The 20224-nt window shown below is 41.9% G+C and overlaps 2 protein-coding genes across 2 annotated transcripts; both read right to left on the reverse strand.

Moving 5' to 3' along the window:
* Window positions 1-287: 287 nt before the first annotated feature.
* On the reverse strand, window positions 288-1528 carry LOC125381859 (polyamine oxidase 1-like). The gene has a single exon (XM_048399179.1). It carries the CDS (start codon window positions 1526-1528, stop codon window positions 443-445), a length of 1086 nt encoding a protein of 361 aa, XP_048255136.1. The 3' UTR covers window positions 288-442.
* A 9807-nt stretch (window positions 1529-11335) lies between these two features.
* Window positions 11336-12316, reverse strand: LOC125381860 (cell surface glycoprotein 1-like). Its single transcript, XM_048399180.1, has one exon. The coding sequence runs from the start codon at window positions 12314-12316 to the stop codon at window positions 11336-11338; it is 981 nt and encodes a 326-aa protein (XP_048255137.1).
* Between the last annotated feature and the right edge of the window lie 7908 nt (window positions 12317-20224).

The raw sequence follows: 20224 nt of genomic DNA on the forward strand, positions 1-20224 counted from the left end.
CTTCCACTACATGGTCGGTCATCTGTAGTGTTGGTGGTCTCGTACCGTTGCTGGAGTCTGTATATGGTCCTCACGTGGATTTGAAATGCATTGGCTTCTTGCCGGGCGATTTATGCAGCTTGCAATCGTCCAAGGACTTGGCGTCGCTGATTTCTTGTCAATAGTGGCATGTGGTAGCAATTCCGGACAAGATAATGTTAAATTTTAGAAACTTTGACAAAAAATACCCAAATATTCAAATGACAACTTTTCATGCAATGTTACTTTGGGTGACGCGTCTTTTGCGGTTCTGCATATAATACTAACATGCATTCGAAATATCAACTAAGTCATTCACAACAAGTATTCAGAATATATATGTTGGATGATAGCTGTTTCCATATGGTAGATTGATGGTATGTGAACGTCTTCAGTCCACCTGTATCCACCCATCCTACAGTTACTATGTACATGAAACAATAAGCACCACGATGCCCACAAGCACGGCCATTCTTCTTATGTCTCCGTCCTGTCGAAACCCACCCGATGGACATGCTGCAACCGTCGGGGACTCGGTACTCGGACCTGGCTCTCTCGGATCATAAACCTCGCACGTTCCTTTCGAACATTCAGTTACCTTAGTAGCCGTGTGGATTCCGCTTTCAACAGCACCAGTAACATAACAAGACACATTCCAACTAAACGCTTCCCCAGCGAAGTAGATCCTCCCGACTGGTGCTCTTATAGCATCAAATACTTTGGGACTAAGAGTTCCTGTTTCCATGTTGCAGAAGCATCCCTTGTACAATGGATTGTTCTTCAAGTCCGGAATGAAAACATCCTCAGGTTCGGCTACATTACCGTAGACTCTCCGCAATATCGCCATCACCTCGTCCTTAACATCACTGTCAGTGAGTTGACTTATCCTGTTCTCCTCTTCTCCCTGGGTCACCATCTGGAGAATGTTGGTTCCAACCGGGAACAGTCCTTCAGCTTCCAAGTTCTGCCAAACAGGATACACGCCACGTTTTTTGTCTGCGTAGAGGATGAATTCAGTGTTATCCCAGAATCTTGCCGATGTCTCAGGAAACTTAAGGTACACGCTGACGTAGTTCTCCAGTCTGATTCGGAACAGGTTGTCCATCTTCCAGTCAGGTAGTGGAGGAATGAAAGTCACAGAACCGCTCTTCAATACTCCGATACTGAAAGTAACAATCACGAAGTCAGCCGTGAAGATCTTCCCGCTTGCGGTAGTTACAGACACATTGGTGTCAGTGTAGTTGATCGTTTTAACGGTTTCGTTCAGACGAATACGTTGGTCGTTCTCTTGAAGTACGTTCTCCACGTATTTCTTAAGTATGAACTCATACCCTCTGTCATCACGGACATAGAAACTGCTATCGACTCGGTCTGAAATGCCCCTAAAATAACACGAAGTAACGTCAGGGCTAATTCCATATTTATAGTCGAAGTCAAAAATGTCCACAGCTTTTTCCACTGGCGTTTTAGAATGCCAGTTTCCGATATCAAGGCATGTGCGAAGGGACATGTCATCTGTCTTTTGGTCTCGAATTCTCCTGAAGACGCTTACTGATTTGATCTTAGCTTTTGCCAGTTTATTCCAAGCCAACTCACCGTCGGAGTCCGTGACGTCAACGCTGTCATATGTTTTTATGACTACACTATCATAGTCTGACGATTTCCCAGACACATTGAACTTCTGGATGACATCCTATAACGGATTGCCTTCCCGGATAGCCATCCAGTTTGCCCCAGCTTCTACAGTGGTTCTTGTGGAAAATATCTGTCCCCGAAATTTCTTGAAAAAAGATAACTATGCTTCAGACTGTTTAAACATTACATTGATGCAAGTTGTTTTTCTTCTGGCTTATTTTATAAATAGAACATATATCTGAGTTTTCAGCTTAAGCCGAAAAAAGTATCTAATCTAGATACAAAATCCTAGGGCCCAGTTTTGAACCAATATACATGTATAATGTTAAATTGTTTTCTGTATCATTTTGAAATGATTTTATGAATACTTCTCAGCTACTGACAACACATTTAAGACATCAATATTCCCGTCATTATACTCAACATGTACATTTATTACCAAAAGGAATGAAACGAAATTGAACATGACTATAAAACAATTATATAAGATATAGAGATTACTACACGAGTAAAGATGTGTTTTGTAACAACGAGTTGTGAGATCAATGGTATCTGACAGGCAAGAGTATAGTAATCTGTTTCTTACACACCCTAAAATCGCACCTTTTTAGCATCGGGTCGATGCATTTTGTATATTCTCATGATCGCAGTGGCGCATTAATACATATCACCACTATCATAAGTGATGTCATCCTAAGTACTGCTTACTACTCATACATAATGTGACCCTACACAAAAAGGTTTCCGCCATATCTGTGGATTATCAAGGTGATGATGATAATGCAAACTAGACAACAACAAAACAAAGAACACGCTGGATGCCGAGTTAAAAGTTAAAAGTTGGCCCTCACTCTATGAAGGTTCATACTCCAATGAACTCACACAAAGTGAAAAAAATGTATCACAATTTCTTACATCAAAGGATGGCAGCCAAGATTTAAACACAATTTTATTAAGTACGTGTGACTTCATGTTTACACTGACAGAGAGGTGACATGAGCGTATGGATGTACAACTTGCTCTTCAGAAACATCTTACGCAGAGCAAGTTATGAGGAAGTTCTGTAAAGAACTACCCCAGTAAGTCAGTCACAATGACAGCGCGTCGTAATACATTTACATCAAGTACAAGACGTCAAAATAGCCGACACGATAAATGTGACGAGAGAGATTTCCGAAGTTGTTAATGAACCTGTGGCGGTTACATGTGTTAGTCATCATTGATCAACTGGCCAATCATTGAAAGGTGAATAAAGATGCGACAAACAGACACTGAGGTAAATTCATAGATTGCTGGAGACGGTCAGTGTCAGCCTAGACACGAATCGAGTCGATACGACGATAGTTTAGATGTGCATTTCTTCGTTTGTTCATTAGGATAGGCCGTAGCGAGCATATTCGTGAACAATCATGCAGTCACGCTTTCTGACATTTCTCAATGTATACTGAAACGCTGAGACCAAGAATAAAGGTTCTAAATGATCAGAAAGAACGCTAATGTATGTTTTCGTGTTAGGGAATTCCCAGGGGTTTCCCCAGGAATGTGGAAGTAGTCCGTCAGTGTTTACGTCTTTTTAAGAACACGGTCTCGTGAAAAACGTATGAACGTCAAATTGTGTCGTTCATACACTTATGAACGTCAATTTCGCGGTCATGTGACCTACCTCTCGTCCACTGGAAAAGCCGTATATCGTGTAAACTTCAAATTAAAAAATTATTTCCGGTAATGACATCACTACCGGTGACTGACTTTTGCAAAATGGTGTGTACACTGACAACAGTACGCGGGATTTCCAGAGGAGGATTTTCGTTGATTGAGGGATCGTATGTAAATAAATGTGTCACGTAAGTAATCAGAAACATTCTGATAATCTGCATACTGTTAATTTTTTACCATTTTTTTTAAATGAAACAAAGAGAATTAGTCAGATATGCAGACAACTACCGTCGTCGTTGTGCGTGATTAAGCGTCAGTCATGGCGTCATACTTGTACGGTTTCTAGTGAATTTACCACATCATGGTAATGTTTATATTTGGAATTCCATTATCAGAGCAACGATACTCTTCCCGTGAATATTCTCAAACGCGTGATCGAGCCAATGCAAGCAACAATTAGACGAAAGTACCTCCAAACATGCAACACAGTGTAAAATCTTAATATTTTGCTTTGTTTACATTTCAGCAAGTACAGTTTTCCGAGCAGTGTTCGTTTCCACACCTAATTTCTTTCGCATGATTTCATCTAGATAATTGCATTGGTGTCATTTGTTTCTAAAATATATGAGGAATTCAGGGATGCATGTATAGCATCTGAGTTTGAAATATACCTGATCGAAAATGCGCCTCATAACCGGCATTTTGTAAACACAATCCAATATAGCGGAACGTACACTTCAACGTTCGTGAATGCGTATTTTCCAAAACATTCTAAACGATACTAGGCTTATCATCGACGTTTCGGAATTATCATTAGTGATTTGATATTCGTGATCACTAATATGCTATTTTTCTACTTTAATTATTCAAGTAAATATCCAATATTTAGATTTCTAAACACACGATAAATAACGCCGTGAATTGTGATTTGGCTAGATTTACAATGTACCTAATTTTAAGAAGTCACTTTCAGTAATTTTGCTTTGCCAAAATTGACAGCCAATGATAAACAGAAGAGTGAATTCAAAACTGCGAAGTGTATTAATTTGCGTGATGTATTTTGAATTTTATTCGACTTCAAAGTGAGGGACATATGTGTCGCTGTGGCATCCAGGGGGTGCATTACATTCTAAAAAATGATAACGTTGACATAACAGCAGATAATGTAACTGATAATAATAACAAACTCGCAGACGAGGACGAGTTTGTTTATTATTATTATTATTATTATTATTATTATTATTATTATTATTATTATTATTATTATTATCAATTATTACACGGTCCCGTGGTTTATTAAGGTGTAGGTGAACATTCGGCTGAAGCACGAGCAATTTATCAATGACTTACAATCAGAAAAGTAGTCCGACATCATCTCACCTCAGGTCATCAACATGAAGTAGCCAATTACAGGCCTCCAATTCGATCTCACACATATGTTTGATACCAGTTATCTCAAATGGGTTTCTCACCCACAGGTATGTAAGTAAGCTACGCGATAAATCGCAAAGAACAATGAAGAACGAAGCGTGGTTTATTTCACGATAAAACATTGTTCTATCATGACGTCATTTCTGGAGATTCGAACATGCGCTCGTAACTTGATGACGTCATATGTTTGACGATGTTATGTTTTAGAGGGGAGTGTCTAGTGAGTTGTTCCTCATTGATGTAACTGGGCAACGCAGATAAACGCGATGGCCGAACGATCGGATCCAAAACCGGGAGAGATCATGTGACACTCGGTATTGGGAGAAAACGTACAGGTAATCCACGTGAGGATTGTGAGAATATGCGGGAAATACCCACCTGTGCATAAAATGGACTTGTCCGACATTACCGAGGTCGGAATCTATATAGGGTTTCATCATTATTTAAATACGGGTAAATAATTTTAAAGCTTGTACATTTTACAATCATCATCAAAGAAACTGTACATAATGTTGATATCTCATATAAGAAATAAACGACTCGTGGTCGTTGTGTATCGTACAATAAAACACTGAAGGGAGAATAAACCACGAGAAGCGCAGCCCCTGCAGTGTTTTATTGTACGATAACCAACTCCTACTCGTCGTTTATTTCTTCACTAGACCTACATAATAAGGCTTTATTAAGGCGTTTTATGAAACAGACAGATGACAATACATGTGGATGATTCGATCCATACTTATATTTGATTTGGGTTGAGCTTGCAGTCCTTCCACGGTATATAGAAGAAGCACCATGATTGCCAAAGACACTTTAGGAATGCCTCGATACTGCATCTGAAAAATCATTTAAAAAGCGATGCGTGAATGTGTGAGTGAGTATGGTTTTGCAAATTTTAGAATTATTCCAGCAATATCAAAATAGGGGAAACCAGAAATGGTCCTCTCACAATGCACTCAAGTGGGGAATTGAACCCGGGCCTTCGTCATTAAGAGTGAATGCTTTAACTACTAGACTACCCCATAGATGAGGTGAACAATTCGTTCCTGCAATACACGTAAGGTTCAAATCATTCAATTGTAGAATGTAGAATGAGACACAATTTATGAGCGGTAAATGCAGTAAATCTAGATACATTGGTGCATGTGAATGCCAAATGGCATAACAGGGTAACAACATCAACATGTGCCAAATGCGTATGTGGTACCTCAGTCTACGGAGCTCTAAGAAATATACCAACTCACGTTACATTTTGAGGTGAGGAGGAATGAGGTTTAACGTCGCGTTCAAAATTATGGCACTAATAAGCGACGTGCATGCTTGTTGATTTTTGTGGGTGTGTGTGTGAGTGTGTAGTGCTGGCACACCACATACCATGCCACATGAATTTATAAACCTCCAGTGACGTCATCCTATTGTTCTCTGGTCGGGTTAAATCTCATAAACAGGGACGCTGTAATGTCCCTGGGATTTTATAGGATATTCAAGTCATATTTGCTATATATATATATAATGTGTTATAATATCCGATGGATTTTATATAATGTTCTGGGTATTTTATTTATACAAGTTCGGTTCAGATTGTAATATGTAATGAAATGTAAAATCAAATGACAAATATTGTTTATATTCCCGAGTATCGAACATGCAACCTTCGTATTTGTAGCGTAGTGAGTGTTCTACAAGGCTACAGAGGCGCTGATCAATCCTAATGTTTTTAGGATGTCCTTTCCAAGATCCGTATGCCAGCAACAGATATTTTATGCCCGTTTCCTAATGTTCATGGAAAGTATGTTCAAAACATAAAAATGTTGATAAATGTTGTTTTAAGTTTCTTTTTTCGGTTCATAAGTTAGATAAAACACTCCCCCTCGGGTTGTTAGTGATATTTAAAACCCTTTCCCTCGGAAAATCCCTCGGCTGCGGGTTTTAAATATCATAACAACCCTCGGACGTGTTTTATCCTATACACATAACTCAGACACAGTATACTGACTCCGAGCCGACCAGTCCCTGTTTTAGCCCCTTAATGCCAAGCGCCAGACAGGGTAGCAACAAGTACCATCTTTTAACGTCTCTTGGTATGATGCGGTCGGGTATCGAGCCCCTACCCTCCGCTACCCTTTGAACGAAAATGCTTTAGTCATGGCGAACAAATTGAAATAGGATTCGTTCCTCTTGAACACTAGATTCATTCGTGGGGCAAGCATGTGTAGTACAGCTTCAATGGTCCAGTGGTTTCCTCGGGAAATATTCACAGACGGCGGTGGACAAGTAGGACATGACATAAACTCACTTGATTTTCAGTCAGGTAAGCTAAAACCGTTGACAAAAACAGCCACAATGAAATATACCCATACCTCTGTTCGTGTACTTGCACAACATCCGAATAATGTTTTCTTCTAAAGTGGTGAAGGGTTATGAAAAACATAGATCCTTATGACAATAGTATCTGCTTTAATGTCGCGAGAAGGAACACGAACCCATCACAAATCTGTGTTGCAGGTAGCTGTAGTCGGGTGTATAACAATACGTTACACTTGTTTCACACTGTTGAATGTACGTGAACGATTATCCATTCAACACATAACATTACAACACCCTTCTAAAATCTGAAACCATTTACATCCACAGGTATATTTAATGATTAATAAGTACGCGTCGTCCGTCTATGGCTATGAAAAAAAATACAATACCACCGCATAGAATTTCACACCTGATCAAATAGGGCTGTTCGTCCTTGGTATCTTTACATGTGTTGAGGTATATTTACATGTGTTAGCAGAGTCCCTTAGATTCACAGGGTGGCAGTTTATTCAATTGTGTTGGATGAGTGGATGAGTGAGCATGCTTTTACGCCACGACTACAATATTCCAGCAATAATATCACGGTGAGGGACACTAGAAATAGGCTTCACACATTGTACCCATGTGCCCTTTCCTCGCGGTGTCGTTTTAGCCATTTCTTTGACTTCAAGCTTGGCGAAGTAACTGGTAATTTTATTTAAAGACACCTGTGCCATACGGACAATGTGTGCACGGCTGCTTAGTTAATTTCTTTTTCGACAGTACTGATTGCTTTAATTCTTACTTTAACCGTCGCACGTCCTGTCTACACCCCCGTGACCTACTCCGTGCACACCGAGTGGGGAAAGGCCAGGAGCCACAAAGAAGTGCCAGTAAGCGTGAACCCAGGGGACAGTTAGGTTACATAGACTGGCGGCAATGCTCCCTCGCCAGATCCCGTATTACAGGGCTGTGTAAATACCGGACGCCCGCAGCTCACCATCTGTCTCCAGAACTCTCACGCCGACTTCTTGAGATTTTTTCAATGTTCTGTACTTTTTAATATCAAAATACATTTAGTGTTTGTCAGAAGAGTTAGTTACATACTTAATCAATTTTAAGTCGATTAAATTGTTTGTTTACGGTAGACGAAATTATATGACCATAGTGTCATTGCCAAACCCTTTAGTTCAATTCTAATTGATCCAGACTGCACAATATAGGGGGAAATCATTATTACATTTCTGGTTTTTTTTGGTACCATTAACTAAGGCGAAAATATTGCATTAGTGTGTCACATCATGTATGACGAACAATACACAATACATTACTAAAAATACAACATCTGGCCGATTCAAATGACGGGGATTGCTAATTGTAACAACCTGTAAATACCTCCCATGGTCGATGAGACGCCGTTTGTGCATTTCAGATCAAAGTGCGGCGAGGGGGTTAAGAAAAGTAGAACTTGACATTAAATTAATGTACAAGCTTTTCAACTACTGCGTATATAAAATAAGATCTAGGGAAGATACATCTTTCCCAAAATCTAAGATCAGAGTAAGATTGAAAATGAACTCCATCTTCAACAGTATCACAATAACAGAATTTACAAAATCGTTCTTTAAGTGGACTTTTTAATGACATTTTTGTTTAAATATTTTTAACAATCCTATTTCGTAAAAATGATTTCTTAGTTATGCTCGTTAATCTACATTTGTAGGTATGTGGGTAGGTAGGCTGTCTGATGAAGACAGTGCCTTCTCACGTGAGCAAATTTCGACCCTCTTTGATGTTATTGTTAGACGTCGGGGAATTCGTAATTCGAATTGACAACACATTCACGCGGCATACGGACGTTCATTGGGAAATGAAGGACTATTGGCTTGGTGGTGTTCATCCAGGCGTGGTCACCCGCTACTAACAATATTAACCCGTGAAACTCCGTGTTAAAATTGGTCGTCAGCAACCAATGCATGTCGTAAAAGGCGACTAACGGGATGTATGTCATCGTATCCCAATTGTGTAGATCGATGCTCATGATGTTAATCACAGGATTGTCTGGTGCAGGTTCGATTATTTACAGACGCCGTCATATAGCTAGAATACTGCTGAGTGTGGCGTTAAACAACAAACAAACAAATGTAGATCTCCAATCATCATTTATCACCATGCATTTGGTGTAGTCTACCGTGAGGACGAGCGCAGAATTCTCTGGAATGCTGAGAACACCGCAATCTATGTGTACAAAGCTTTGAAATTCCTTTTGCCTCCAACATTTGAGAGAATTACCCTATCGCATCCGCATCACGCATTCATGCAAGGGGCTTGACGTTCAATGTGTATTGTGTAGTACAGTGGAATATCTGCTTTGGACTTCATTGGACTATATAGCTTCTCTTTAAGACGGGGGCTCTCCATGCAAACGTCCCGATGGAAATAGCCTGAAAACTTAGTGGCACATCTGGGAGCCTGGCATTTTCCGCATGGAAATAGTTTAAATACGGGTTTGAAATATTATTTTCTCCTTCCTTAACTATTTAGGTATACACAAACGTAAACGGAATCGTTCTGTACCCCGTATGGAAAACTATATAGCTTCCCTTTAACACGGGGGGCTGTCTATGCAAACGTCCATATTGAAATAGCCTGAAAACTTAGTGGCACACCTGGCATTATTTGCATGGAAATAGTTTTAAATACGGGTTTGAAATACTATGTTCACCTTCTTAACTATTTAGGTATAAAATGACGTAAAAAGAGTCGCTCAATACCCCCTTTGGAAAACTATATAGCTTCCCTTTAAGACGGGGGGCTGTCTGTGCAAACGACCCTATTGGGAGCGTCGCATTATAGTGAGACATATATGGTATTGGGGGGGGGGGGGGAATAGTTCGAATTCCAAAAGGGTGAAAAGCTACATCATACCAAGTCCGAATTAGGTGCTGGTTATTAGATAAGAGTGGGTTAGAATGATCTAGTGTAGGGGGGGGGAGGGGGGGGGGGGGGGTGAGGTGGTTGACCAATGATAGATGGAAAAATGGGTATAGCTGTGACGTAGGTACCGGTTTAAAAAGGGGCAAAAGCCCCAAATCGAGACAACGGCTAGAGAACGGCTAGACAGCGGCTAGGTAGCAGCTAGGGAGCGGACTGGACTGGGTCTCCACTCTCGACTTGTTGTCATGATCTTTCGAACCGAAGTCTCATAATTAAGTGACAAATAGAGTGGGTTGACCGGCAACACAGAGTGGGAATAAAAGCCGTTAAACGAAGATCACTCTTTGTGCTTGTTGGAGGATCTACGGTAAAATGTACAAGGCCCTCGGGTACTGACACTGTACCTCTCTCTCATCCCTGATAGTCAGCACCAAGAACGAGGGGATTACCGTAGTTCAGAAGAAGAGGTAAACGACGGCTACACCCTGGTAATTAACAACAATTACCGCCGGTCTTTAAGGCGTTAAAATTACCTTGGATAAAAGCGACAAACACTGGCCACTTTGCCCTGAAGGTTCGGGCAACATGACCAGTGCCTGGCCACTTTACCCCACTTTCACAAATAACAGCTCGATGATGATATATTTTCCAATTTCTTTAATAACTGCAAATAATATTACTGACAGTAAATTCAGTCAGTTCACAAGAATGCAAAGACGGTAACGCCAAAACAAAGTGTCTACAATAACTCACTCAATCAACTGCTCCTGGACATATTCAAATATAACTAGATCTTAGTTTAAACAAAACAATACACATGAAAACACAAACTGGGAAAGACAACATTTGTCTTAACTTGTTCTTAAAAATTACGGTTCAGAAAGGTATATGTACTTCAACGACAGAGATCGTAAATATCCTTCTCATCTCCACACTCTACATGGAACCATTGTCTACACTTATTGCACTGAAGCCAGTCCTAGGTAGGTGGCTCTGTTTACAACTCGTTGCAGTACAAACTGTGCCATAACTCCGACTCATCAGCAACTTTCTTGTTTGCCTTGCTGCTGGTTTTCTTTGATCTCTGGGGCGGTCGGGTAGCCTAGTGGTTAAAGCGTTCGCTTGTCACGCCGAAGACCCGGGTTCGATTCCCGTGAAGCCCATTTCTGGTGTCCCCCGCCGTGATATTGCTGGAATATTGCTAAAAGCGGCGTAAAACCATACTCACTCACTCTTTGATCTCTTCTGTCCTTTCTCCTCCATCATTTTCTTGAAAGGTGTGGATGTAACTACCATAGAAGAGTCAGATTTTCTCTTTCGGCTCCGTATCTTGCGTTTCACTGGCAGTGGTGAAAGTGCTTCAATCTGTCTTCTAACATCTGGTTGGGGTTCGTCTGAAGAACCTGCAGTCAGTTCTGAAAGAGTTGGTTGCATGTAACCCTGGCAATACTGCATCAGATGTTCCGGGCTCTGAATCTGGCTTGTCTGGTGGCAATACAGCATCGGATGTTCCAGGCCCTGAATCTGGTTTGTCTGGTGGCAATACAGCATCGGATGTTCCAGGCCCTGAATCTGGCTTGTCTGGTGGCAATACAGCATCGGATGTTCCAGGCCCTGAATCTGGTGTGTCTGGTGGCAATTCTGCATCGGATGTTCCAGGCCCTGAATCTGGTTTGTCTGGTGGCAATACAGCATCGGATGTTCCAGGCCCTGAATCTGGTTTGTCTCGTGGCAATTCTGCATCGGATGTTCCAGGCCCTGAATCTGGTTTGTCTGGTGGCAATTCTGCATCGGATGTCCCAGGCCCTGAATCTGGTTTGTCTGGTGGCAATACAGCATCGGATGTTCCAGGCTCTGAATCTGGTTTGTCTGGTGGCAATTCTGCATCGGATGTTCCAGGCCCTGAATCTGGTTTGTCTGGTGGCAATACTGCATCAGATGTCCCAGGCCCTGAATCTGGTTTGTCTGGTGGCAATACGGCATCGGATGTTCCAGGCTCTGAATCTGGTTTGTCTGGTGGCAATTCTGCATCGGATGTCCCAGGCCCTGAATCTGGCTTGTCTCGTGGCAATACAGCATCGGATGTCCCAGGCTCTGAATCTGGCTTGTCTCGTGGCAATACGGCATCGGATGGTCCAGGCTCTGAATCTGGCTTGTCTGGTGGCAATATGGGATCTGATGTTGCCCTAGGTCCTGACCCAGGATTGTCTGGTGGCAAGGCTGTTTGGGCCAGTTGTGTTTCAGGCTCGGGGTCATCCGTAATAGCGGAGCCTGCAAAATCGTCATCAGTGAAAACATCCGGGTTAAAGGGCCATATCCCAGTGCAGGTAAAGCCATTGGTTGCTTTCAGCATTGTTGCCGTCACCGTGTAGGCAGCGCCGAACAGTTGCCATGTCAAAGAATGCAACTCTACTGCCTGGGTTCATTAGCATCCACTTGTCAGATGCTTTGTTGTAGTTAGCCTTGAGAGGCCCAAAGAATCTCCTGTCTAGGAGTTGCAGCTTGTGAGTTTTGTGGCTAATGTGAACAAAATGCTCAAGCCAACAGAGGAACAGATCATGGTTTATCCATCCATTATCATCAAAGCAGGCGACATTCTCTTTCGGGGGAATATAAGCATAGGTGGTATGTAGGTGCCAGATGACTTCATGCAACAGATCGCAGTCATAGTTCTTCCCCTTTCAACACTTGTGACCTTTCCCACTTGTTCTTCGCGCCGTTTTGCCAAAATGTTCCGTGGACGATGGACATTGGTAACACCACTTTCTTCCATATCCAGATTGAATCTGGATGAAATGAATGCTTCTCCATCTCGGCCTTGAGGAGGTGGAAAAAAATGTTCACAGATGGTCTATTAAAAGCAACAGCTCTGGATATACTGGTAGCTTCTAGCTTTCGGATGGATAAATCTGGATGTCGCTGCATAAAGCCCTTCAACCAATCTTCCCCTGCCTTCCGTGTTGCTTTGTTAAAAGGGTGATCAAGGCCATTTTGTTCTGCAAGTGTAAAGGCTCATGTACGAATGTCAGTGGAGGTCAATCCGTAAAACATCCGTTGCATACGCATAATGTGAGAAACTATACTCAACAACAAAAGTTCCTATGGCGCCAATATTTTAGTGTATTTTTCAAACAAGTAAAGTTTGGTTTTCAATATTGTAGTACATGTATGGAATCAAGTCACAAAAACTCAACTGCTACAGAAAAAGCATGCATTCCATGCAAAAGTTGACTTTTATGCAAGCCCCATGCATTTCACTACCAAAGAATGGGTATAAAAACATGTGCGTTAACGGGATTCCATATGCATTGTTTAGCATCGTGCTGACAACAACCACTCAGAAAAACAACAAAATTACGCAATTATTCAACATTACGAAATGCCACGCCTGTCCGAAAATGAGGGTCTGCGTGCCATTGGTATGCTTGAACCAGGATCGAGATAACGTGATGTTGCAAGACAATTTAACGTCCACAGAAACACCATTTGGTGTTTATGGCAACAGACATATGCAGTCAGAAACCATCCTCGGAGTGGCAGGCCACGCGTAACCAATAATCGACAAGACAACTGGATTCGAACAACACACCTACGAAATCGATTCCAGCCAGCAACAGTGCCTGCAAGAAGCATCCCTGGCCTTCGACGAATATCTTCACAAACCGTACTTCGGTGCAGGGATTGTCGCCAGAAGACCCGCCAGACGTCCCATTTTGACAGGAGACCACCGTCAAGCACAGTGGTGCAGACAGCGTCTACGCTGGACGGCCATGCAGTGGGGACAAGTTCTATTCACTGACGAGTCTCGTTTTCACCTCAGCCACAGCGATGGACGGATTCGAGTGTACCGACGTCGAGATGAACGTTACGTCAATCACTGTCATGGAAGAAGATAGGTTCGGGGGCGGCAGCGTTATGGTATGGGGTGGGATTACAGCAAGACAGAGGACCCGTTTGATAGTGGTAGAGGGAAATCTCAATGGACAGCGCTACCACGACGAGATCATCGGCCTTGTTGTTCTACCGTTTTTGCGTCGTCATGGCCCTGGCATTACATGACAACGCCCGGACACATATTGCTCGACTTGTTCAGGATTCACTTCAACAAAACAACGTGAATGTCATCCCTAGCCGGCTCGCTCCCCTGATCTCTCACCAATCGAGCACATGTGGGATGAGATGGATTCTAAGTCAACCATGTGTTCCACAGACACTCCAGGAACTTCGAAACATGCTCCAGCAGATATGGACAGATATTCCACATGACTTTGTGCGACGCCTGGTCCATTCCATGAGACGAAGATGTGTTGGTTGCAACCAGAGATGGACACACACGCTATTGATTTGTAAATTGACATTTTGGCATGTTCATGGCTTTTCATATAAAATCACGCATTGGCAATTAAACCATATTTTATCTGTTGCAAACCGAAATTGTCCTGATTTGATATCATCCAGTGCACGCTTTAAGGCTTCACAGCCATAGATGCCTTGCTTAGTTTTTCTGATATGGTTTCTCACTATTTTCTTCTGTAAAGTCTACATTCGCAAGTCATCAACATAGGCCTCGATAAGGTAGTAGTCTTGGCAAATATAGATGTACTGGCAATCTATGAGCGGAGAAACATTTCTAAGGTACTTCCGTGCACATTCAATAACTGACAAGGCCTCAGGCTCGAAGCTGTGTTGCGAAAAATCTCTCAGTGCCTCAGTTGACTTCTCACCAAAGTAAGTATGGCTTCTAGTCAGATTAATCAGCAGAAAAACAATGTTCATCTGAGAGTCGTCGTCGGGTTCGGACAAAAAGAGTTTCGTTAACAATATACATAGATAATTGTTTGAAATTCCCCTAGATGAAGCTTTTGTTTGTCCAACTTCTCTTCTTGTAAGTTGATATATATAATGTTTCCCCCGCTGACACATTTGTCTAGACATCTACCAACATCCTGAAAAACAAGCAAAATCAATCAGATCATACGGGGGGCAAACCGCAAAAACTTACCCCAGTGACAGTATCACTGGATAATTAAATAACACGTAATTACTTGGTCTCGAACTGTCGCATGTTAACTCCCAAAATATACTTGATGCCAACATGGTTTGCAAATGCACAAATATTTTGGATATCATGTTACGTTTTCTCACAATAAACGCATTAAGATATGTACATTCCTTACAGCAAAATCACCTTTTTTCATATTTTTATAAACGTTCCTTAACTCGTACATTTGGCGTCAGCGTGGTTTTTGGCGCTTCTTAACGTCTGCCATCTGACGGCAGATAAGGCGCGCTCTGCCCTGGTCTCCCCTATGCCCAAATATGGACATTGTTGACATTTTTATGCATACGCATTAACAACATGGGCCTACATTTGTGTTTGCAAACATAACAGCACCGACGCTCAAGATCCTTTTGGAAGAATTTCTTCAACTTAGGGTAATTCAAGCGCCATGTCGTTAGTACGCATGACACCTATAAGGAAATTTGAAAAATCACATTAGCGCCCCGCTTTGAATATCGGACGAACAGTCGGTCACTCGCCCTGCCGGGGCCCCGAATATTTTATGAATGAAAGTAGTCCCGGTATGACAGAGGTCACGGTTATCCAATCAAAACGAATCAAACGAGGTCAACCTTTTTCGACACACGTGTGACGTACGGATTTAGTATCTTACCACCTGTATCCTCACAACGTGGATAATAAAACAAAATACTGCCAATAATGTCGTCACTTATGTCCAAGTACACGAGATCTATAGTCGGGAACAGTAATTGAAGGTAAATCAACAATGTCCGCACGTTAGCGCTAATATCGCAAAATATTGAAAGCGAACGCAGACATGGCGAACATAATATAATTGAAATTTAATATGCATATCATTAATTGACTTCCATGTTCCTCCATTCAATACACTGTAATGGGTAAAGGTTGTAGTTGACGAATAGTAAACATATGTATACTCTGCAACAACAAAACAGAAACGCACAAGTTGTAAAATCGTAAATATCTGACAAGAGTGTTGCCGACATCCATACAAAAAATCGTAAATATCTGACAAGAGTGTTGCCGACATCCATACAAAAAAGCGTAAATATCTGACAAGAGTGTTGCCGACATCCATACAAAAAAGCGTAAATATCTGTAAAGAGTGTTGCCGACATCAATACAAAAAAGCGTAAATATCTGACAAGAGTGTTCCCAACATCCATACAAAAAAGCGTAAATATCTGTCAAGAGAGTTGCCGACATCCATACAAAATAGCGTAAATATCTGTCAAGAGTGTTGCCGACATCTATACAAAAAAATCGTAAATATCTGTCAAGAGAGTTGCCGACATCCACACAAAAAAGCGTAAATATCTGTCAAGAGAGTTGCCGACATCTATACAAAATAGCGTAAATATCTGTCAAGAGTGTTGCCGACATCCATACAAAAAAGCGTAAATATCTGTCAAGAGTGTTGCCGACATCCATACAAAAAAGCGTAAATATCTGTCAAGAGTGTTGCCGACATCCATACAAAAAATCGTAAATATCTGTCAAGAGTGTTGCCGACATCCACACAAAAAAGCGTAAATATCTGTCAAGAGAGTTGCCGACATCTATACAAAAAAGCGTAAATATCTGTCAAGAGAGTTGCCGAGATCCACACAAAAAAGCGTAAATATCTGTCAAGAGAGTTGCCGACATCTATACAAAATAGCGTAAATATCTGTCAAGAGTGTTGCCGACATCCATACAAAAAAGCGTAAATATCTGACAAGAGTGTTGCCGACATCCATACAAAAAAGCGTAAATATATGTCAAGAGAGTTGCCGACATCTATACAAAATAGCGTAAATATCTGTCAAGAGTGTTGCCGACATCCATACAAAAAAGCGTAAATATCTGTCAAGAGTGTTGCCGACATCCATACAAAAAAGCGTAAATATCTGTCAAGAGAGTTGCCGACATCCACACAAAAAAGCGTAAATATCTGTCAAGAGAGTTGCCGACATCTATACAAAAAAGCGTAAATATCTGTCAAGAGTGTTGCCGACATCTATACAAAAAAGCGTAAATATCTGTCAAGAGTGTTGCCGACATCCACACAAAAAAGCGTAAATATCTGTCAAGAGAGTTGCCGACATCTATACAAAAAATCGTAAATATCTGTCAAGAGAGTTGCCGAGATCCACACAAAAAAGCGTAAATATCTGTCAAGAGAGTTGCCGACATCTATACAAAATAGCGTAAATATCTGTCAAGAGTGTTGCCGACATCCATACAAAAAAGCGTAAATATCTGTCAAGAGTGTTGCCGACATCCATACAAAAAAGCGTAAATATCTGTCAAGAGTGTTGCCGACATCCATACAAAAAAGCGTAAATATCTGTCAAGAGTGTTGCCGACATCCATACAAAATTAAGAAATCGCAAAAACACAACCACGTGAGAGTCTGACGCCGAAATACACCAACATGACGTGCACGTGCAACATTACTTGTTGGGCTGTAAAATCGTTGGGTTTTCATTTGCATACCATCTCACAGCAAGTGAACAGAGAAAACATGCCACGACTGACGGAATCCAAACGCAACACCGCCATCGGCTGCCTGGAAACACGAGAACCGAGCTGTGGAACCATTATCAGACACATGGGGCAACACGGGACCTTCCCAGATTCGGCCGACCACGTATCACTACTCGAACTCAGGACAGATGCATATGGCTACGTAACGTACTTGAAAGAATCACCAAGTCTACTTCCACATCCTACGGAAATACCAGGATTGCTTGGGATATCAGCCCAGACAGCGATGAACCGTTTACGCGCTGAAGGTATGCAAGCTAAACGACCAATACGATGTTTCATTTTGACGGACCTGCATCATCGGCTGCGATGTCATTGGTGTCAAGGTCACAGGGTATGGACACAACTACGATGGAGACAACTTTGGTTCAGTGACGAGTCACGTTTTACGTTCGTTATGCACGAAACTGCATACAGGAAGTGAACAGTTTTTGCATACTAACACACAACCATTATAGATAGTGTTGTTGCATACTCATACTCATACATGCCCAGTCAAGCGGTATCTCCAACACATAACATTTCACAAAGCGTTTTCAACAAAATCAGAAGAAAACACCCATTCAACCCAAACATAAAATGTACTGAAATATGTACATGAATTGGAAGAGGTGTAATGTAAGGGTTGGTTGGTTGGTTGGTTGGTTGGTTGTTTAACGCCGCACTCAGCAATATTCCAGCTTTATAACGGCGGTCTGTAAATAATCGAATCTGGACCAGATAATCCAGTGATTGATATCATGAGCATCAATCCACGCATTTTGGATCGATGACATGCATCGACCCGTTAGTCGCCTTTTACGACAAGCATAATCACCTTTTACGGCAAGCATGGGTAGCTGAAGACCTATTCTACCCCGGAATCTTCACGGGTCTGACAGCAATGTCATTTAGGCCATCGCCTTGGGGGTAAAGACACTGAGATGTGGCTAGAGTAACCGTGTGTTGACAGTCCTCGGTGTTTGCCCTTCCCTGTGGTTTTCACATTTTACAGAATACAACAAAGAAGTTCACGACTAAGACTGACCTTGTCCATATGTAAGTCCATGGTGAAGAAAATCTTAGAAATACTTAGAGGAGAAATGGAGTATGTGTATTCACGAATTCGCCCTGATTGTGTTTCTTGGTTTGTGAGTGAGTGAGTTGGGTTTAACGCCGCTTTTAACATTATTCCACTGGCAGTTATTTCACGGCGTCTCAGGTTAATGTGGGAGGAAAGCCCGAAATGATGCAGGTCTCAGACGTTTACCACTTTGGTGAAACCCACGAGCACGGGTATGGTACTGACAAACCTAGAAACATAATTGGGGCGAACCGGGATTCGAAACCACTATAATAGGTTTCTGGAGTGCCAAGGGACGCAACTCTGCACAGCGAATCGCGGCGCGTTAGACGACTGGTCCACCCGTGCCCTCGTATAATACCATAAATTAGAATTACTACCATTTGGGTACATGATACTGACATCGACTATGGCTGTAATCTGAAAAAAAATGTTTCAAATACAAGCCAGTAGATAAGAAACTTGTCAAACAAAACAAGTGTCACGACTGTCATGTGTTATCTGAACGTAAGGGGGAGGGGGGTAATTAAGGGACGTTCACATTGTATACAATGACACAAAATAATGAAAACTGCATTGATACAGAGTGAGTGAGTTAAAACTTCAATTCACATCGGCAATACTTCAGCCATATTGTGATTATAAAGGGTTAAACATTATAAATACATTGAAACTTGCCAATGGAGATCAGTAAAATAACTGGATTTATCACAGAAAAAAATATAAAACTAGTATGGAATCATAAAAAAGGAAAGCACAATACATTATAAATTAAGAGCTCTAGATCGCCAGCAACTGAAGGGAGATCACCATACTAGGGACCTAGGGGGCACTGATACAGAAAAAGCATCGATAATCATTCGGTAGTTCATAATTGAACGTACATCCCTGTGCTTTAACTTGTGTATGTCCTTCGTCTTTAGCTGAAGGCATACATACACACTTTTATATAAATCTCCACAACACTTCTAACCATTTCGCTTCGAGGTAGAGGTCCCTGGCACCCACCACATTACCTCTACGATGGAAGGCAGTAAGGTCTCGTGTCTCGCTATTGCATTCTGGTGAAGTTTTGAGGTGGATATAGTCGGTTATGATGCGTGCATTATGGGCGCGAGCGTTGTCGTCTTGGAAGACAAAACGTGGACCAACATGGCCCCCAAATGGATAAACTAGTGGCGTCAGTATTCTGTTTCCTTATTACTGACCAATGCCCCTTCCATGGACAATATGTGCAGTGGCGGTCTCGCAGTCATAGATATCCCGTCCCATATCATTGCATATCCACTCCGAAATACGTTGACGTTCGCTCGACGTTCGTTAGGACGCCTCCAGACACGTCCACGCCTATACAGAAAGTCCAGAGCGCATCTGAACTCAACTGTAAACATCACAAGAGACGCTCTGAACATCAATGGCATCTGGCTAGAATGCGTGGGTTTGACACGGTGGTTCTAACACGCGGCGCCGAACATACAGATTAGCTGCATGCAGACGATTTCTAATCGTTTGGTCAGTACCTTATCACGTTGGCACTCCCAATCTAATTATACTAAGGGATCGGCCATCCGACATTTGCTGGAGGTGGGGGGGGGGGGGGGGGGGGGGGGGGGGGGGGTGGAGAG

The sequence above is a fragment of the Haliotis rufescens genome, unplaced genomic scaffold (assembly GCF_023055435.1).
Source record: "Haliotis rufescens isolate VD_foot unplaced genomic scaffold, xgHalRufe1.0.p SCAF_2, whole genome shotgun sequence".
Classification (NCBI taxonomy): Eukaryota; Metazoa; Mollusca; class Gastropoda; order Lepetellida; family Haliotidae; genus Haliotis; species Haliotis rufescens.